This window comes from Micropterus salmoides, unplaced genomic scaffold, assembly GCF_014851395.1.
Source record: "Micropterus salmoides isolate LMB-PRFRI ecotype aquatic unplaced genomic scaffold, ASM1485139v1 Ms_hic_scaffold_20, whole genome shotgun sequence".
NCBI lineage: Eukaryota > Metazoa > Chordata > Actinopteri > Centrarchiformes > Centrarchidae > Micropterus > Micropterus salmoides.
Window position 1 is genome coordinate 21,874,322 of NW_024041151.1, and position 22,747 is coordinate 21,897,068.

At 38.9% G+C, this 22,747-nt stretch overlaps 1 protein-coding gene across 1 annotated transcript in view; it reads left to right on the forward strand.

Annotated features, from left to right (window-relative positions):
• The first annotated feature begins 12,413 nt into the window (after positions 1 to 12,413).
• The window catches only part of LOC119914603 (ephrin type-A receptor 5), an 83,387-nt gene continuing 73,053 nt past the window's right edge, over positions 12,414 to 22,747 (forward strand). The window contains exons 1-2 of the mRNA XM_038734010.1: positions 12,414 to 12,668; positions 18,170 to 18,234. Of these exons, the coding sequence (XP_038589938.1) occupies positions 12,569 to 12,668; positions 18,170 to 18,234 (165 nt within the window). The 5' untranslated portion in view covers positions 12,414 to 12,568. The remainder of the gene's footprint in view (positions 12,669 to 18,169; positions 18,235 to 22,747) is intronic.

A 22,747-nucleotide genomic window follows, 5' to 3' on the forward strand; every position in this document is an offset into this window, starting at 1 on the left:
AGTGCAGATTAACCTGATCGGTGAAGTGCTGAGCTGGATGTCCTTGTCCTTCTTATTTCTGGCTCAGTTATATTATACATGAAAGAAGAAGGAAAATGTTTCAAAAGCAATGTGAGAAGTGAATCTGCTGGAAAAGATAGCCACTGACCTGGCTATAGTAGCCTTAATTACTGGCATATTTTTGCTATACAATGGCAGGACGAATCAATTTTGCAAGGTACAGAAAAATATGGGTCCCTTGTGGAAACGACAGACAATCCTGGATATAAGACCACAGTAAAATCCCAGACTGTGGCAAATTGTAGTCTGTTGTACTCAGGAGGCTCTCTGCATGACATGAAATGCACGTCCACCTAGCTTGGCAAATTTGCCTTTTGAGGGAGATTTTATGGGTACATTGTTACATATTTCAGAAAGTCTTTGTGTGAAATATTTTCATGCAATTTCAATTTGTTTTTTTTATGCTTTACTTATTATTTATGTAAATACCAATAAAGGAAGAATCGGTTCTGTGCTGACACATGTTAGAGTGTTTACCTTGGAAATAATACAATATATATTTAGTGATATACATTTTCATAATCATTATTTTACACATTGCATGAATTGAAAATACTGTATGTCAGTATATGTTCAAGTGGCTGGTCACTGACGGATTGTTTGATTTCAAGGAGAACTAAGGTTTATCTCATTAATTTTTCCTGTCCAGACTGTCAGTCCCAGACAATCTGACTTGATGACACTCTTCCCAACAAGCCCAATATTCCATCATTATGCTGCCTCCTGGCTCAAACCTCACAAAACTTCACAGATTCTAAATGTTCCGTCGATATCAGCTTTCTCTTCCCATCTTTTCGTCTCTCTTCACTGTAGATTTAATAAAGTCTGGTCTCAGCTTGATATGCAAATAATAATACATGGACATTTTGGAAAAGTGCATGCCCACACCATGAAAAGAAATACATGTCGGGACACGAGTAGATAGAGATACCGTGCTACTACTTATGTTCTTTATGGCAGTGACTATACAAGCACAATGTTTCAACAGCTTACATCAGATCGTAACCAATTATAATGTTTTTCCCCAGTATCTGATCCATTGTTTTTGGCTGGATTAAAAATAATTTTATTCAACAAAACCTTAGCATAATGTCATTTCCCAGTAATCCTTTGTAAACAAAGGATTATCAAACAAAACAATATATAACTGTGCAAACAGTCTGCATTCAAAAAATAATTTTTTTAGATGTGAGATAGCTTTGATAAAAACATTTTTCTAAATATGAATCTAATACCACTCTAATGCAACTTATTAATCAAGATTTTGTATAACACAAGCATTAGCATAATATTACAATAGTGTCATACATGTCTCCAGTGACAGTGTGTGTCTGAAATTGTTAAGATGTGAGGATGTCTTTGGCTGATGGAAGTTAGGGCTTACATTTGGAGTAATTGGGGTTGGGTGATAAATGTAGAATGAGTCACTGAATTGCAAAAATAGAATGTAATTCTATTTAGGTGGGTGGTTGCTTGCTCAACCAGCAATGACAGCTTTTCAGCTCCACCATGTTTCCCATCAACTCCCCTCACCCCAACTTCACACTCAATTTTTGCACACACACAAAAACACACACATATGGTGCAAGCACTTACATCTGACTGTCTCCCTTGTGTGTAACTGGAAGGCAACTATGATATATATTTATTCCCCAGGGGAACTTCATACATTCTCGCTGTCCTTTACATCCATCTATAGCACTCTATTCTGTTTTTGCTCTACAGGGACCAATTTGTTTTTTACATGTAACATTCAAATTAATGTGTGGGCAGGGGCAAGGACTTCATTAGGCCTATTTAAGAGGGGCTGAAGCTACCCTAACATGGACCTAAGCCCTCCCCAAATAATAATAAGAAAAATAATTAATAGATTTAGATATATTTTTTACAGTGCAGACATGTAGAAACAAAGTGAAGCATGAATATCGATAAATCCTATAGAATAATACAAATATAATTATCCATCCATCGTCAACCGCTTATCCTGCGTACAGGGTCGCGGGGGGGCTGGAGCCAATCCCAGCTGACATCGGGCGAAAGGCGGGGTACACCCTGGACAGGTCGCCAGTCCATCGCAGGGCCACAAATATAATTAGTATTTATTTATTGAAATAATTGTTGTGGTTGTTTCCTCTGCTTCACAATTTAAATCCCTATTGTTGCCGGGCACAAGGTCCCTAAGGGAGGCTGCTTTTCATCGCTGCTCTGCCAGCTGCAGAGCAACATTACGCAGACATGGTGTAGTGAGTGACACAGAGTGAGACTGTAAGTTGTTGTCAGTGACTGTAAGTTGTTGTCAGGGACTGTTACTTACTAAACTTAAGCTACGTTTACATGAAGTAGAGGAAAGGGGATATTTTAGTTGGCAATGAAAACACTTGTGTTGGTAGTGTCAACGCCATTAATATTATCTATCTCTAGTAACCTATTTCTAACCAATATCAGTCCCCATAGAATGTTGTTGTCAATGAAAACTAAATGTTATAGTGTCCCTGTTAATGCTATTGTATATCCTTCCATTCATTTACCAGATGGATATTGAAGATATTTTAGGAGAGAGAGAAGCAGGAGATTGGGAGGGCAACTGATTCTGAGGTCAATAAGTAAGTTAGGTCATTTGTGGTCTACAGGTCAGTAGTGGTCTACAGGTCAGTAGTGGTCTAGAGTTTCGAAGGCAGGGCAGCCGATATTACTGAAGCTGCAATAAACCCCACAAGCTCATGATCTGTTTCTATACAAGCAACCCAGTGTCCCTGTTACACCAGTGAACATGCCACAAGAAACAGCTATGGAGTTTCACTTAATGACACTCTTGAAAGTGATGGCTTTTAAATCAATCGCTCCCTCCCCTTACCCATTCACTACAACACAGATTTAAACACAGAATTCATCTGTCTTTCAGTCAAGTTAGCAACAACTGGCAAAATCTGCAACGTCCGGTCATGTTAGCAATAATCTATATGTAACATCCGGTTACACTTTCAAAATAAAACCAGTTAATGTGAAATGGCACATTGTTAAGGATATGAAACGTCACAAAACACGAGAAAATGTTGAAAGCGAGTTTTTACAACGTTGATGAGAGGACAAAGAGCACTTGCTTGCCAGACTGTGACCGAACAATACTAGAGTGAAAACCAACTATTTATAACGTTTGATAAACGATGCCGATGGCCAACGGTGTTTATAAACTGCAGCATGAAAAAGATGACCACATTGCGCGTGAACATGCATTCGTACGCCTGTGCACGAAATGAAACTCGGGCATTTGAGGAGAAGGGTCCAGCTGAGCGGTGCTACAGTCCGCTGCCGGACCTTATTGCATTCCAGCAGCAACATTAGTGGGACCAGTCCTGACAACATACAGATGAAATGGCACTCCTCATTGGCGCACATCATTTTAAAACAGGACAATAATTGATTCACATTGATTATTAAAATGTTGATTAGCAGAGCAGACTGAGCAATGTGGATGCACATCTCAGTAAATAATATACATCACCTATTCAGTCAAGTTATATAAATAGTATTTTACCTTTGAAAATATATTAAAGGAAACCTGGGGAGCCAGTTCGAATGGGCCTGATGCAGATGATAACATTAATATCTAGCAAGTTATTATCTATAATTTGCAGGGACTGTGCTGAAGTTTGTCACTAGAGTAGATGCTGGATCTTAAGCCAGCACAAGCACAGTTGATCCAAATCCAGTACTAGCACAGACCCAGTCCAGACATCTTTAGCAGGTCACACTGACCCAGGTGAAACACAGGCATGCTTGAAGAAATAGTGAGTGGAGTGTTGTATGGTGAAAGAAACAAAAATAAGGAGGAGCGTGGAGCATAGGGAACAGAGTTTCCCTCCTCTCTAGCCCCAGTGCAGAACATGAGATGTGCTTTTATACTGGAGAACACCGGGCTCAGGTGGCTCCAATACCTGATGATCTTAACCACACCTACTGGCATCTGCAACATAGAACACAAAGAGACAGACATCGCAGCAGCTGAAAGAGATGGGGATGTCACATCAGCATCAGTCTTAACAGACTTTTTGAGGACTGAGTAAGTGTGCAGAGGTCCATCCAAATCAGCAGTGGATTTTTCTAGAAGGTTTTTTCATGAGAAAAAATATGCCCCCCCCCATTTTTTACACAAATCAAACCCTGCATACATGCATCCATACATACTGTATAATAATCATTACTCCAAATCTTTTATCCCTTCCACCATCAGGTTATTAAATTTAGATAGTAGCCAATTTAAATAGGATCCTTATCAACAGCTTACATGATAAAGTATTAACCCTACAGAAGACTTTAGTCTGGCCTAATTGAATTCTCCCCATGCAGCGTTGATGTGTCTAAAAGCTAACATTACAGTAACTTTTGTTCAACAGAGGAAATCAAAGAAGAGAATATGTCTGTCACTTTTTACCTGTTAACATCTTGGCTTCTTCACTGGTTGTCAACGTAAGTTTAGTTCTAATGTAGTAACAAAAGATGCGAGTGCAAAGATTTTGCAAGCGCAAGTTACGCATACCCTGGGGGCTAAGCCCCCCTGTCTTTCAATCCTAGTGATGTCCCTGGGCAGGGGGGTTGGTATGTGTATATCTGAGGAGGGGAAGTTAAAGAAGGAAGTAAAAACAGATACAGCACATGTGTGAATCCTGTACACATTGGAGGTTTGTGAATAAATACCACATGTGGCTAACACTGGCTGGACGGAATACATTGATTTATCTTATCTGAGATTATCAGAATATTGACTTCTGATTGGTCAATGAACCCTCTCTGTGGGTAAACAGGGCAATTAGTTGGTTAAAAATATACTACTGTAATTACTGAAACATAACACTGACGTTAGCAATCTTATCTTATTTTTTATTTTGCTTTTATTTTTTTGTTGTATTGTTTTAATTTAGCCCTGAAATACTATTGACAGACATCTCTATGGTTACTAGCCGTGAAGCTAAGGAGGGTTTTGACGTACCACAAGCTGGTTATTTCTCTCTTCAAGGCTTTTGTTTTGCTATGTGTCTTTCTGCTTTGCCTTGCAATGTCTTAATGTTGTTCAAATATCAAGAGTACTGAAAACTGAAAACAGTGATTACAGTAATGCAGATCCCACATTTTGTATAGTGTTGATGTTCAGGTGTATGCTTGCATAACAATGTACAAATCTGCTGTTTTCTGTTTGTGACAGATGTGTCTGTACAAATTTCCTATAACAAACTGTTTGAATTGCATTTTGGTGAAAAGGTGACTTGTTTGTCATTGTTTTTGCCAGGAGGGAGTCAGATGGACAGATAACAGATGGACAGAAATAGAAAAAAAGACGAAGAGATGCCAGCATTTTCCTAACACCATTAAACTGGACAAACAATTGATTGGATTGCCCTGAACCCCCAGGGTGTGTGTGTGTTTAGCCAGCATGATGTGGACGTTGTAGGTTAATAGGAAGAGGAAATACAGGGCTTTAGAGATGGTGTGTGTGTGTCTGTGTGTCTGTGTGTCTGTGTGTGTGTGTGTGTGTGTGTGTTGGGGGGGATATGGATGGGTTCACTTACTTATGAGGGCAAAACATCCTCACATGGCTTAAATAGGGAGGGATTTTCTTCAAGTTAAGTGCAGTAATAATTGTTATAACTGGGGTCTTATTTGATTAGTTTTAGCCTATATTTAGCTAGCTTATTTTCCTATCAATTATGATTACATGTTGCAGAGACACAGATGTTTGTCAACACTGCTAGACAGTGCAATACAATGTACAATGAAATCCTTGGAGCAGTACCATCACTAATTTAGAAGTAAGTAAAAACCTAGTGATTAAACCCAATGTGCCTTAATCACATTTTTTGCAGGGATACACAAATATTTGCTTTTGTAGTGTGATGTGGTAATATAAGAATGAAGAAAAAAAGGATGAAAAAGATTAAAAGGATAGGAGAGTGGGGCCTGCCTGTGGGAAATGGAGGCAATCGATCGAAAAAGATGTCAAAGTGTTGGAGGTGTGGGGTGGGAAAGGTTAGAATAGGAGCTAAACAGAGAAAAAGAGAATAAAGAGAGTGCAAAGAATGTACTGTATGTCTTATTGTAGAAAAAGCTGAGAGAGAGAAACGCAAAGTGACTGGCTGAGAAGAGGGGGAGAGGAGGGGGTAGATTGGAGAAGACAAAAAGGATGAAACAGATAAAAAGGATGGGGGAGCAGGGCATGCCTGTGGGAAATGGAGGCAATCGATAGAAAAAGATGCCAAGGTTGGGTGAGGGGTGGGGGGGGCGGGGGGGTTGTTATATAACTCCAAAATGGCATCTCTGAATTGCCAGGTCTGAATTTCAGGAAACCCTCATCTCTCAAGTTTACTTCTGGATAATCAAACCACAGAGACAGTCTCCTATGAATGGAACGGCCTGAACCTGAGGGTAAGCTGAAGCATTGTTTATGCGTCCCAGAATCTCACAAAAGCATACTTGACATGTCACTAAGGGATTTCTGAATGGTAAATATTAACGGTCAACAACAGGTCAGAAGGATCTCTAACAGGATCTGTAACAAGAACTATGTAGAGACTGAGTATAAAATCTGATTTTTTTTTCTCAGGAGAAGTTTTGTTTTGGTCTTTTTTATCCCCAATGTTCATACTTCATTATTTTAAAAATTGAATAAAACAACATTCCGCATGATTTTCAGCCTACACATCCACTGTGGAAGTTAATGAATATCTCACCATCATTGATTGCTCTGGAGAACCTGCACTCATAACCATTTCCTTAATGCACTGAACTTTTAGTGCATTATAAGTGAACTTGAGAACCAGATAAAAACAAAATTCAAAATGTGATAGGACAATGTGAAATTTACAGGAAATATTGCATTACATATAATAAAGCTATGAGAAATGTTTTTCCTGTTGCACTCTTTATCAAATCACTTTGTTTTTGTGTGTTTATGCTATAGCTCATATTGGATCCTCAGGCATCTTTTCTCCACAGATTGCAAGTTATCCCTCACCCACTACTTACTCTTTCTCATTTAAAGTATATATATATATATTCTAGCCTAAGTTGGGAGATAAAATGTGTGAAAAGAGAGCAGTAGGATTTAGAGCAGCATGCAGAAGGGAGCAGCCAAAATAGAGAGAGAATATCAGCAGCGCTGCCTGCCAGCCTCACTGAGCTGCTAAGCAGGGCTTAACGATGCCCAGGGGGTTGTGTATGTGTGTGTAAGTGCATGTCAGTGTGAGTGTGTGTGTGTATTTTTTTGTGTGCTTTCCTTCTTTATAAGCCCAAAACAAGAGCTCCATGTTTCGGGGTCAAATAGAGGCCAGAAAATCTGAAATTCAGAACTTTGTTTGAGGGCTGATAACTTGTCAAGTAGTTCGTAAACACAGCAGATGCAAGTTCTTTCAATTGCAGTTGATGATGGAGCAAAGATGAGTTTGTTTAATCCCTCACTTCTACCTGCATGGGAGTCCTCTTGTGGTGGTCTCTGGTCCCATAAGACACGTAAAATGGAACTGTGTCTTTTGCGTAGCATGGCGCTGTAACATCCTGCAAAGCTCCTTTTTGCTGCAGAGTCATGATAGACTGAAAGGGAGGAGAGTCACCATGATATCTAGACAGATAACGAGGTTTGCATTATCTCCTAGATCACCCCTTGTCTCCTCAATGAACAGTCAACCTGACCAAACAGTAGGAGTTGCCAGTGCATGTACCTCTACATCTACTCACGGCAGGTATTTTTACTCATCTTGAAAAGCACAGGCACCACCTTTCCACATAACTAATGGCTCATGTTAGAAATTAGACACATGCTTTTCCTGCTATAAAATCCCTAAATGCCATGAAAAGGCCCATCCTCCTCATTGGAACACAAAGCAAATCAGGTTTGTAAATGTTTTCCTTCTGCTATTCCACCCAAATATAATTCATATAGGCTCAAAGGGGGAAAAGCACTGTTATTTTCCTGTTGATTTAACTCATGACATGTGCATTCAAATATAAACTTTTATCTGAATACTGACAGCTGATCTTTATGAGAAAAGATGTTGAAGGCATAATAAAAGGCATGATTAGCAAATTTAACTGCAATTTTACAGTTTCAACCCACCCTGTTGATGGTTCCAGAGCTTCAGAGGAAAGAGGATCTAAAAGCATCTCAGTTAATAAAGCAGACGTTGCTCTGGAGGCCTAATGTGTTTAAATGTCTCATCACATATTGCACCCTGGGAAATCCCAGAGTTCCTTGCAGCAGAGGCCAGCTGGTCAAGCCCCAAAGCTGATTATTTTGGGAATGGGGGTGCAATGTGTGTGTACGTGTGTGTGTGTGTGTGTGTGAAGGGGTGGGGGGTGGGAGGAGATTCCTCAACTATATCTCCCATTTCTCCTTAGGGGTGGGTGGTCTGGCCAATCAGAAGGAGTTATTTTAAATTGTTCAATTCTTCACCATCACACTCCCCCAACCTTTACCATTTCATAGAGGAATCGGTAGCTAACAAAATACTGTATAAATGTCTTGTTTATGTAACATTTTGGGCTTATTTTATTGAAAAACAATTATTATTTTGTGTGAATGTTTGTATTATCTGTCAGTAAAGTGTAAAAATGTAAAATTGCAATTTTATTTGATTTCTGTTAACACACGAATATCCTGTATGTGCTGCAAAATCATGCTCTTTCTGCAAATAGCAGGAAAGGTGTATTGCAGTTGGAGGACTGAGTCCGTTTTGACTTCCAACTTCTGCAACAGACAAAGGTGTCTTTATTGCCAACGACAAGGTACTCCATGCCTCTGTGTGTGTGTGTATGTGTGTGTGTGTGTGTGTGTGTGTGTGTGTGTGTGTGTGTGTGTGTGTGTGTGTGTGTGTGTGTGTGTGTGTGTGTGTGTGTGTGCTCCACTGACCCTGCCTGACCTTGTTTTCCCATTCCCTCCCCTACTGTCATGAGTGGGCAGACACAAAATCACAGCTGACTGTTCAGCCCCCAAGGTACCATCACATCTGATTGCACCAAACCACTGGTTTTGGGAAATGCTTTAATATGGCACTGTGCTATAGTGAAAACAAAATCATGCCCATTTTCACATTTTACATTTTATTATCTGTGTTTCAGTTTGTTTTGGATATACTAGTGTGCTTGATGCCATGTCACTAAACTTAGTGCTACTTTATTTGACAAATCTTTTTATGGACATCACAGGAGTTATTATGGTAAAACAAGAAGTAATAACATGGATATATATATGTGGAATCAGTAGCTAACAAAATTTTGAACCTTGAGCATGGTGGAGACCAAATCAAAATAGTAGGACAGCAACTGTTGGACTTTACATTCACCAAGACTATGACCAAAATACGATTTCAAATGAATGCTGATGTTGCTCCCTGTTGTTTGCTCCAAAATATGTTTTGATGTTGTAAAATGATGTTTAATGCATGTGGTTTTCTGAGAATAATAAAACTCCATTGTAGCAGATCTGGAAAGAAATCTAAACCTCATGTCACATCATGCACTAATTTACCAAACACCCAAAGGACCAAAAAAAATACAACCCAAAATTACAAGATGCATCACTGATGGCTGACTGTTAGGGGGTGGTTTGAGGTTTGGGGGTGGATTTTTCTTGCACTTTCCTCCGCAGACATTTTATACAATTAAACCGACGACACCTCAGAAAACAACAACAGTTTCTGGCATCGCAGAACCACCTCCACACCTGCTGTCAGTGCTGATCAGACCCCTACACATCTACAATACACCACCACAACCATAACATTACACCTACAGTTAAGGTTGTGCTTGGCAAACAATGTTTATCATCAGCGGTGAAAGAGGCAACATTTGAGATTTGAAGATGCTCAAATGTGTGACCAAAATAGAAGGCGAGGATTCATGCATCAATTGGGGTTGACAAAGAAGGTCACAGTGAGGTCCCAATGTGTGTTTCTAGCTTGGGTGAGTGAGGAATTAAACAATGTATGGATGTATGCAAGCCTGTATGTAGGTGTATGTGTGTGTGTGTGCGTCTGCGTCTGCGTCTGCGTGCGTACACAAGGAGTGTGGGAGGTGTCACCAGGGTAAAGCCACAGGAATATCACCCACAATCCTTCAGTGATCAAAGATTCTATCACACCATGGAGACAAAAAAAGAGGCAGAAAAATAACAGCAAAAACTGAGAGAATGAGTAAAAAACAAATAGAGATAAAGACAGAGAGAATGGCCTGGAGAGAAAGAGAGAAAAAGAGACAACAGTACAGTATGCATTTGTCCACAGGTAACAGGGAGAAAGTGAAAGAGAATAAATATGATGGTGAGAAATAACAGAAAAGGAAAATTGTAGCAAAATGGAAATCAAAGCCAAGATGCCATTACACAATCATTAAATGACATCTTACAGTTTTATGATCCCACAGATAGAAATTAATTTAACACACTTTGATGAATCATGATAAGACAACACTGCCTTACAGCTTTAACTTTGCAGGAGGAGCCTTGAAGAAAAGAATATGTGGCAAAAAGAATGTTTTATTTCAACACATATTTAACCAGAAAGCAGACAAAGAACAAACTGTCATTCACAGCTACAGTGTAAAGAGTTGGTGGAGGGTATATGTGTGTGTGTTTGTGCAGGGGATGGTGGTTAATATTCAAACTTCAAAGGTGTGTGCACATATACTCTACTGAGGGACTCATTAAGGTGCTTAAGGGCACATTTAAGAGAAAATGGTTACTGTTTAACAGTGTCTGTATAGCCTGTTCCACTTTTTCCTGGTGCAATGAATCAACTGGCTGAACCATTTCATACATTCCTATTTGTAAAATTGGTATTGCTTTGTTTAAATTGGTAATCTCAAGGTCAATCTCAAATTGCACTCAGAGTCTTTCAGCCAGAGAGGAGGAACTAATCGCTGAAATCACATCCTGAAAACCTTCAGACTCATAGTTATGGTGGAACACAACTAAATGGCACTACTGTAACAGTACAAATATGTGTAATTAGATAAATATCAAAGCCACAATGTGGTTCGCCATTACAAATGAAAGAATGTTAAGTACAACGGAGAATGAGAACATGTAGGGGCATAGAAGCATCAAAAATGCCTTTAAGAATAAGTAGATCTTGACATGAGATGTAAGACACTCAACAGAGTTTGCTGACCTGGCCCCCAGAGGGAGACTGTTCAATAATATGAACCAGGACAGCAAAGCTTGATCGCCACTCTTGAATAGAAAGAGGATTATCGGAGTGTCCTGATGGCCCCCTGGTTATGATGCATACCCTTGTCCCTTGTTTATTTCTGGCCAGGGACATTTTTGCATGTCGTACTCCTCTCTCTTTCCCCGTGTTTCCTGTTTTTATGTTTCCCCGTCTGTGCTGTCACTAACAAACAAAGCCAAAATTCAAAATAAATATTTAAAAAAAGAACAACAATACCATCTAGTGAAACCAACAATGGACATCAGATGAAGACTAAAATAGGAAATATTTCACAGTTTGGCAAGTCTACACCCCAAATTCCAACCATGAGATGTCATGAAGCCTAATGTTGTCCAATAAGCCCACGACAAAGACTGAAAAAAATGTAGGCAGACAGAAAATGCTGCCTGGCCAAAGTATGAAAAGAAAATATTGATGATTTCTTTCATACATCTTGCCTTTATTGTTGATGGTATGGCGCTTCATGGCCACATGCATGCACAGCTGCCAAATATCAAATCACAGCTTTACATCCATGATTATTTATATGCTCATTAGGCCAATGTAGCGTAGTCTTATCACCCCTAATATGACATGCATTTGCTCCACACAGTGGAGTTACTTCTGCATTCACAGTCCTAACTTTTGAGAGTTGGGGTGCTACATCAGGATAAAGAGGGTTTTTTTGAGTGATATTCCAATAACTGATGAAATATTAGGCTAAACACATCTCACTGGTAATACAGTTAAGCTATTGATCATAAAATGCCAAGCTTGTGACATTCTGCTCTTAAAAACTAAATAATCTGAAATTCACAATCCCCATCCTCCAATTCATTGTGGAGGCATGTATCAGAAAGCAGCATAAAAAGTATCATTAAATGTTTTTTTAATGACTGGACCTAGAGTAACAAGGTTTATAACTAACAAGCTCGAAAAGCTTAGGTACCATAATAGGTAGGCAACCATAAATAAACGACGTTACATTTTGAAGTGGTACTAAGAGTGAAGATTAATCCATTATCATTTGGAGTAACGAGTCCCACAGCAATGGGGTTCACCTGTGGAGGGTCCGTGATTGGAGAGACTTGCGCTTCACTCCGCCCCCCGGCGCGCTGCCCGCCTCCCCAAACCCAGAGCGCACCAGTAGGCTACCTTCCTCTACCCGCCGCATAGTATGAGCTCCTCTGTCTCTGCGCGGACGCATAATGATACAGATGGTTTTATTACGGTATCCCGCTTTATGGTGACCGAAACTGCTGTTGTTTAGGAAAAATATCCCCCCCCTGTTACCAGTTGTGTTTTTTGGATGCGCCATGCAGTCTCGCTGGTGGAGTTGTGGCATTCGGCTGGTGGCATGGACGTGGGTTTGGAGTCTGGCATTGCTCGGAGCATTGTGCATCCCCGCAAACGAAGGTAAAACACGCACAGACACTTTCGGGTTAATAACACCGTTGTTTGGTGCACGGCTGTGCTTTAATCGTCACTGACAAGTCTGACCGCTTAAAGGTCCGTCTTCTAGGCTACCTCTGCCCCAGACCGTCGGTCTTCTTTTGGCTGGCTGTACATTTCCAACGCCGTTTGACCAAAAAGGAGGTCGCCAATCAAATGTATTTGAGCACATAATATTTATGTGCTGCGTCCCCACGTCTGTAATGACTGTGTTTTCCGAAGCGGTAGAAGCTGAAATAAAAAAAAGACCTTTGGACAGAACGTGCGTCTCTCCAGATAACCAGTCATTTGAGGACTTGACAGCGCCGTGAGACGCACGGAGTGCTGCAAAAATCACAGTACTAGTCCTAAACGTTTATCAGCGTGTAAGGTGCTCACACTGTTGAGATGACATTAACACACTTTGTGGTATTTAATTTAAAAAAAAAAAAAAGATAAATACCCCTAATGGAATTCTGCATTTGATTGAATTGGTTTTGTGGTATAAGTCAGTTTTAATTGACTTGGTGGTTTATTTTAATCTCTTAAAATAATGTGAACTTTTGGGCTTTCGCTGCGATATTTCTCTTAAAGGGTTATTTTAGGTTTAGTCTAGTCTGGCATTCTGCCTCTAAAGATGCTGACTGAATTCTTTCACTTGTGAATCCTGTCAACGTGCCTGACAGTTAACGACTTCAGATTGCAGTACTCTTAATTCTCAGATATTAACAGTTTTATTTGGAATCATAATTTGGCGCAGACAATTCAGTGCAGTGGATTGCAAACTGTTAGCTAATCAGTTTTCATCTTAACTGAATGCACCTGCATTCCCCTCTACTAAATGCCAAATATGGATGTGGCTTAAAATAAGAAAAGGGAAAAGAGTAAAATGTATGAAACAGTTAATCGAAATTGTTCCCACGCCATTGTAGCAGACAGCAACATTTAACAGCGTGAGATGAATGCCATTGTTTGGGGCTATTAGACAGCATTATCCGGGAAAGAGAGACGATTCATCAACTTGCTTATTCTTCACATGACAGATTTATTTGGTCAGAGTTTAGATTCACAAAAGTGTGTGTGCATCCTGTGGCAAAATATAAAAATAGTTAACATTCACCTTGAATTTATTATGTCTTTGTATCAGCTTACTCTGAAATAATTCACTGCACTTGGATTTTGGGCTTTTTTTGACACAGGTGCAAACTGACAAAGGAATCCCACAAAAGAGTTGAAAGTGTAACATTTCACCAAAATCAGATAAAGGAGTATATTACTTCCAAAGTACCAATACTGATAACTGCATTTTGAAATACTTGAATTCCCATTTGGTTAAAACACAGCCTTCAAGCTTCAGGCTGTGAGGATTGTGAATCAATGGCAGACTGGATCGTAAGTTAGTGTTTTGACTGCAGTGAATGAAGAGAGAAAGAGAGAGAGAGAGAGTGAAAGAAGTTTGCATTGGATCTCTCAGATCATCATCATATTAGTCAGACACTTCTTTTCTTTGCTGTCTTCATTTTGCAGTTTTGCTCTGCAGCAGCACATTATTAAAAACCTGTTTTTATTTTCCTAAAAGTGCTAATGTGCTAGTGTGAAATTTGACTGAAAAACCACAAACTTCTGCTACTTATACAAAACACATCAAATAAAGCCATAAAACACCTAACCCCTGGAGAAGCTTTTGCCAGAGGCTGCCATTCAACACAAATTTCAGATTCATTTGGCACATATTTGCATTGGAATGGAGAATCGTACATTGCATGAATAATTGGAGAGGAGGGTGAACCCCATAATTAAAATAACTGCTATTCTCTCATTGGGGTAATTTATTGTAATTGAAAAAGTAAGATTACACCATTTTTTATCAGGTTTCAGATATCTTTCAGGAATCATTAGGGACTTTGGCCACTTGCCAGTCTCAAATTTTGTCTTAATAAAGAGAGTTACATCAGGCTGCATGCTGAGTTGTGCAGCGTGATGTGTCCCCACAGACGTAACTCATCCAGCAGTTTTTAAAATTAAAGTGCACCTTTAATTTGCATATGTATGCTAAGTTTGTACCCCAAATTAAAGGAAAAAAAGTGAACAAAGAAAAGTTATGCTGCCTCCTTAATTACAGTATATTAACATTTCTCATGTAGTGAGGACAGTTATCTTGCAGTGAGGCTCCACCACTGATGAATGATACTAAGGAAAGAGCCGGATGTCTAACATCTGCTTCAGAGATTGTTATTGTGTTCGATTAACAATGTCTGACTAATGAGGATGATCTGGGGTGAATGAGCCTACACTTTAGAGTTTAAAACCCATCACTTTGCTTTTTGTTGGTAATGGTGTTGATCAAACGAGGCTGGTGGATTTGGGTTAATTACAGTAAATGGCTTGAGAGAAGTGCATGTTTGCCTGTGTATCTGTGCGTGAGAGTTAAGACAGACCATTAACCCCGGAGCGATTCGAGCTAACATGTAAATGCCACAATCCAAATAAAAAAAGAACTAAAGAGACTAAGGCATTATGGGAATTACAAGTTTAATACTTTAACCATTGGTTTCAGAAATAGGAGGTATGATGGTTTCAGACAAGATTGTATTTGCGTTCGCTGAGGTCAAGTTGGGACTTAAACCCATCACCTACAAGATTGCTAATAGTGTGCAATTGAAAATGAATACCCAGGCAGCCTTGTGCCTCTCACATCAAATATTAAGTTGTTATTTCAAGTTTTATCAAGTTTTATAAGTATGCCCCATGCTGAAAATCCACTAACTCTTCAACATATTTGCAATACTTTAGAGTATCCTTGAAATAATGTCACTGCAAGACTTTAAATCACATCATTCATTCAGTGGTGATGACTTTTATTAATACGTTCTGTAGATCACTGTCACGGCTGAGCTCTAACTTGTTAGGTGGTTTGATCCTTAGAGAGAGTGAGAGTGAAAGAGGTAACACATCCCTTATGATCTAGTTCAGCATCACTTATTTCTTCTTTATGGCCTAATTAGTTGTCTAATCGCCTCCTAAGGACATCTTTTATTATTCTCCACAGAGCAGTGGAGACAGTAAGACTAGTGTGTGTGTGTGTGTGTGTGTGTGTGTGTTTTGGGAGGGGCTGCATAGTGAGTGTGTCTCAGTTACGGAACTAGCTCTCGCTTCATATGTTGACATGGACAGTATTTATGACATTAAACCTTTGGATGATTGACAAACAGTGTTGGTGTTTGCTCTTTATCAGTGTTACGCCAGGAAACTTCTCTAGTTGGCAGCTGTAAACAGCGGTACAAAGTAACACTTGCAATGTTAAGTAAGCAACATATTCTCAACCTGGCTGGTCTGTGATGCTCTATGAAATTCAAACAAAGAAAGGTGCAAAACATCTAATAATGTGCCCAGCTTTCTCTCTCTATTGAGCACTTGCATGTTGCATGTTATTTTGTCATTTACTGTGGGAAAATAATTAACATATCCAATCCCAAAATTTCTATTGAGTTAGTTACTAATATTGTGAATTGGCATGTAAGAATATTGGGCACCTTTCTTATGATTGTGATTAACAAGAAAAGCTGATATTCCATAATTTGCCAGCTTAGTGCACCAAAGAAGATGGCTGTTAACTACAGTTGAAATCGACAGTGGTTATATCAGGGAAAAGAGTGCATAAACCCAGCCCTCAACTTGATGCAGCATACCATTAGAAGAAGTACTATTAGCAATAACTATATGAAATGCATGCCTCGAAGAATCAGTCAGTCTCCAGCACCTGATTTTGGTGATATTGGTTGGCTTGAAGTTTTATTGAAGCACAAAATGCACAGTGAAGTTACTGTATGCAATGATTTGAAGCATTCAACAAAAAAGGGTAGAATAACGGGACTAAAACAGTGAATTTACAAATGAACACCTTGTGAGGCCAGGTGGTTAAGTGTCCTGGATAGATTCTAAAAGGGAGATTTCTAAGACCACCTAGCATGTAACAGACACTGCTTTGCTTCTATTAGTGCTACTCTCAAATGTCTAACTCTTAATCCGCTCCCCTTTCATGGAGACCAAAAGGTTGACAATGGGTCATTCAGTTGGACTTTCTCTTTTATTGTTTGAGTACACACTGTGTCAGACACAGAGCCTACCAAACGTTATCATAGATAAGATTAAGAAAACTGAACTCCAGCCTGACTAAAGCTGAGTCACGTTTATGACGGTGCATGTCATGTCATGGCAAACTAAGACGAGTTTTGAAGCTGTTGCAAGAGAGCCTAAAAGGAGATACACCATATGTTCATTGATGCGTTACTGTACTCAATGCCTGTGAAAATGCTGGTTGGGAATTTTTCACTTTGTGTTACATTGTGTAAAAACATCATCCAGTAACTGAAACATACTTTGGACAAGTTGTCGTTCAGCATTCTCATGAACAGGCTTCAAGCTGAGCTCCATGCCATATCATCATCAAGTTTTACATTTATCCCAAACTGTATATTCTCTGGTAAAACACAGAGCCACCAAAGAAAAGTTTGTTGCCTGACGACATGTTCATGGCTTTGACTTTTGCTTCCAATGTGTCCACAAATTCCTGTTTGAGCTCACAGTTGCCTCAGCGAGGTACACATTTGACAAGAACTTTTGTGGCTTTGTTGTAGAAGTATTTGGACACACTGATAGGGAAGATAAGTCACAACTCACAAGACTACACTGTCAGAGGAGTTGGAAACATGTTTTGTGGAGTGCAGTGGTCAGGTAATTGCCCCTGACAGCTTTCAGCAGAGAGGCTGAGAATGGAGGATTTTAATAGATCAGTTTGAGCTGAGAGCACTGTTGGAGTATAGAGTTGAGTGGCAGTTTTTGGTCAACAAGATACACAAAAGTGCAGCTCTAGTAAAGAGTGTGAATAGATAATAGCCACTGTTCTTAGCACAACAATCCACGCTATGCCAAGTGTTATGTCAACTCTGACCCATGAAGTGACTTGGCACTTCAATGCACTAAAAATCTGTCTTTATTTAAAACCAGTTTACTACCTTATACAAATGGAAAGTGCTCCTTATTCTGTCTGCCTATAAGAGAGACACACAAATCCATGAAGAAATGGATAAGAAATTACAGTACCTGTCCCAAGATTTGGTCTGAGGAACAGCTCCGGAGTGAATTTACATTATTTACGAGTTCTTTCTTTATCCTCATTTTGTGATTGAGATTGTGTCAGTTCTCAAAACTCACATTTGAATCTGCATGGCAATCAACCATTGTTATGCACCTGGGACAATATGACCTTTATCAGCTAAATACCTATAATGACTGTAAATGGTTTAATCTTTGGTCACATTACTGAGTGCACGTCTAGATGGAAACACACTATGAGATTGTTAGACGCTGGGTTAAAGGACTTGGAAGTCAAAATCTCAGATATGTCCTTTTTGGATTTTGTTTTGATTCATTGGTTGGTTGGTTGTCTATACTCAAGACTGTCTGTGTTTTAAATATTTTAACAGTGAACCTGCTGGATTCTCGCTCTGTGATGGGAGACCTAGGATGGGTGGCCTATCCTAAGAATGGGGTGAGTATGACCATAGCAAAGATGTTTCACTTGTTGATTAAAATTACCTTTTATGGCTTTTGTGGTGATATTGGTTGTCTTTTTGGAGGCACATGGTTTCTACTGTTGAGTAGAGGTATTTAGATGGGTGTTTTTTGTTTTTGACCCAGTTAATATACCTTATAACACGAAAACACATCAAAGCTATGTTGTTTAAATATCTTTGTAGTATTTTCAGGAGATTCTTTAAATCCAATCATTCATCCTCATCTTAACATTAACATGTGTCACATCTAAAACAGCTAATACAGTTTAGGTGGTTTAGACTGTAAACTCACTTACTGTGTATGACAAAAGACACCTGTAACTTTATCATGTAACACTAAAGTACAGGCCCTTCATTTGTGTGATAAAGTTTAAAGGTCATTTCCTTTCCAAGAACTCCCATTCCATTATCAGGGTAAATTCAATTCATGAATAAGGTATTGAAAGTTGCCATGGAATATTGCAACCAAGTATTTCCAGGGTAAAGGCTAATTAGAGAATGACTTAAGACAGTTGGAAAATAGTTATTTTGTGGTATTTTATAATATATTTTAATGAAAATGATATAGAGTTTTAAAAAATCTATTAACGTATTCTGGAGTTTCAGCACTATCTCGACTCATGAGACAGTAGTTCACAGCCAAATCTGCCACCTTTCCTGGGAAAAATGTAATTCCCCAACCTTGAGGGGACTGATAATGCTGTGGTTGGTTTAAACAGTAATTCATTTGTGCAATAATTTGATCCACATGGAAAATCTCTCATATAGTCACAATTACTGTTGGCAAATATGCAGCTATACACGCCGGACCAATAGTGCTGACCATAGTGTTTTCTCAGCCCCTGGTTATTCAAATCACAGCCCACTCTGTGGCTGTATGTAGATCGGAGAGATAGTGCTGACAAAAGCAGCCGTATGCGCAATCATATTAATGAAGATGTGATTATGGTGTGCGGTTTCTACAATGCAACTGCATAAATAACTGAATTCAGGGAGGGAGAGAAAATAAAAGACGTGATAAGAGAACATAAGGATCTCATAATGACATTGTGTCTCGTTAGCTGTTGTGTTTTAATAAGCTACAGTTTAAGGTGATTAAAATGTCTTTATGTTTCTATTGAACGTGTTGTCTGACACTGAAATGACAAACATGTCTGACATAAAAAATGTATTCCCTGTTTGGCATTTTAAATTATACGTTTGCCATTATAATTCTTGCGATGTTCAGTATTTGTACGGCACAACCCAATCTGCAGCACACTCTTGCACGTTCTCCACACGCACAAACACACATTCACACTTGGCAGCAGCACTCTTCCTAAATAAGATGTTGAGGAGGCACAGAAGTTGTTTGTTTGTTTTATTTATTTATTTATTTTTTTGTCTCATGTTCCAGATGGTTTGTTTCATCCCTCATTTTCTCCTCCTCCATCCCTATCATCGTCTCTCCTCTCATTCTTCACTTTTTTTCTGGCTCAGCTCTCATCCCTGACCCTCCCATCCTTCCTTGTCCCTGAACATTCATTTGACTCCTCATTTTCTTCTTATTCTTGTCATCTGCTTGTCTTTTTATCTCACCATCTTCTCTCCACTGCGTTTGCTTCAATGTGCTTTGAAAGTTCTTGAAACATGCATTTAAGCAAAAAGGAGATGGAATAAAATAGGTGCTTTAAAAAGTGTTTGAAAATTGATGGATGACCTTGAAATGTTATGACACGTTTCAATGAACAGCATGATACTGACACAGTTGCTTGAAAGTGAAGACTGTAGATTGTAAAACATTAATATTTTGGTTTAAGAGCTTAAGTTGTCACTGAAAACCCTTCTCTCCTCATCTATGACAAGCTCCTTGAACTTTAGTGTTTAGAGTTAGGGCTTCTTCTCTTTTTTTATACACAAGCGCATTATAAACAGAAATTATAAAGGCCTTAAGAAGTGCAGAATGTTGAACATGATTCATAACTTATTTTGAAGATACAGAAAACAGAGTCATAAGGAAGAAAACAACCACGAAAGTTACTTAAAGTTCTACATTTGACTGCAGGTAAAAAAACACTAGATGGTATTTTAAAATGTCATAATTAAGGACCGAGCAGCGACCACTTCTGTTTTACTTCTGCAAAACAGAAGCCCCCACCTTTCTGTTTCACCCAGATGTACCAAATTTGGGAGGCACATGCATCATGGCCAGACTTTTAAAAAAGCCTCTTGAAGCAATACTCAGCAACAGGAATTCAGCTGTTTTGAATTTATTATCCAATTTTAGGGCATTTTTTTGCTATTTACAGGCTCCATACTTTAATGAACTCCTCCTAGAGAATTCATCGAATCGACTTCAGATTTTGGCAGTGCGATCTGAAGACCTTTGTGATGTTAAAGTGTGAAGCTTTTGAGTTTTTGGCAATTGGTGTGCCAGTGGCGTGGACAAAATTTTTATGCTTTGCCATGAAACAGGAAGTAGTGTGTAGATGGACTGTAGATGGTCATATATATATATATATTCAGGCATAGTCATTGGGTCACTTACTGGCAACAGGAAATGACATTTATTTTATTTTGATAGGCTCCTTCTAGCAAGTTGACCAGATCCATCTCAAATTTCTGCAAAAAAAGCCTTATGACCATGATGATTTTATTCTGTGAAGCTGGTGTTTTTTGATATTGTATAAACTCATTTGCCATGGAGAGGCATTATTCATCATAAAACAGGAAGCTGTTTCTTGAGAGGCTAAAGATGCTTGAAAACTCACTAAACATTGCAAAGATATCAGAAGGGATGTATTGTGTGTTCTGATATAATTCGTGAGCATGGGTGTGGAATAATGGTATGATAGCGCCCCCTACAAAATTTCAACAAAATTTGGGAGGCGATGTGTCATCTCAGTACTGAAGGAAGCCCTTTGAAGCCATATCCTCAATCCAATAATATGCAATTTTGATTTATTTTTGCCCATATATCCTAGAGAATTATTGACTTCAAATTTGGGCAATGCAATCTAAAGACCTTTGCGGTGTTAAATTGCGACGCTTTTGAGTTTTCTTTTCCATGGCATTGGATTTCCATGTTTTGATGTTTCACATTTAGTACCTGTGCTACCTCTGCTCTCCATCATCAGATCTTTCCCAAATTTCACATGTAATTAACAAGTACCAGACTAGGGACATTTACATGCCAATTTGGAGTCATAGTTATTGCGCCACCTAAGTAGGATCTGAGGCCACCTCCTCTCCACCATAGCAAGCTGAAGAGAGACAGGACACACAAACACATAGTAGGACAAAACATTCAGGGTGTCGAAAAAACAAATACACAGAGGGAGAGAGAGGCTGAATGTCCTTATCATCCAGATCAAAGACTGGCTTTAACTCTCCTGTGCAGTGTCCACACCTCGACGTGGGAGGTACAAGCACCCCCTCATTGCTGCTTGCAGCAGTTTTAATTAGGATTGCAGTCGGTTAATGAAAGTTTGCACTAAGCATTAATATTAATACAGTGTTTGACAAAAAAGGAAACATGAAGGTGAGAAAAACATTGAACAACTTGCCCATAGGGAATATTTGACAACCATATGTCATCTAATACCTCTATTACCTGTTCTAAGGCCCATGATTACCGCAATATGGAAAACAGGGACTTTGAATAAAAGTGGAATCAATTGTAAAACGCGGAATATCGTGGAGTCAGCCAAACTATGGATGCATTTTATTTAAATTGTGGTTTCTGTAGCATTAAAATGCGTTTTTTTGTACAGCACAGCCAAACAAACAGAAAAAACTATACTGCTACCTTTTGGTGTCATTTATGGGCACAGCTTCTGTTCTCTGCTCTGTGTTTCACTCAGTGCAGGACTCAGCACCCCCTGCTCACACATCATCATATCGAAGTCGGCATGCTAGCAAGAGCTCATTACTTCAGTAAACTCTCAAAAGTGCAACCACATCGGCAGATGCAAGACATAAGCTTGTTAAAGACTTCATGGCTGTATGGTCGGAGTCAGATATTCCAATAGAAAAATTTAAAAAGCTGCATTCAGTCAAGTTTTGTAATAGGGCTGGACCCGAATATTCGAATATTCAATTGTTGGGTAGGTATTTGATTTTCATTTTTGGGATTTGAATCTTGTGTTTTTTTCCCGCACGACTGATATCCGTCTCACAGCAGTGAACATAATGCTCCAGTTCACATCAAAGAGTAAATAAAGTGCCTCAGCTGCGTGGCAGCACTTTGAATTGAGTGGTCACAATGGCAGTGTGGCAGTTACAGGTTTTATCAATTTCACAATTGCTTTATTTCATCACAGATAATAATATAAAAATAAAATATTTGATGTAGTAATAATAATAATAATAATAATAATAATAAAATAAATTATTGCACATTTGAATATTTCTATATGCATATTTTCATGCTGCATCTAATATAGTAATAGTGATTAAAATTAAAGTTTATTTTATATTTTCTTATTGAATTGTTGAAATTTTACTAGT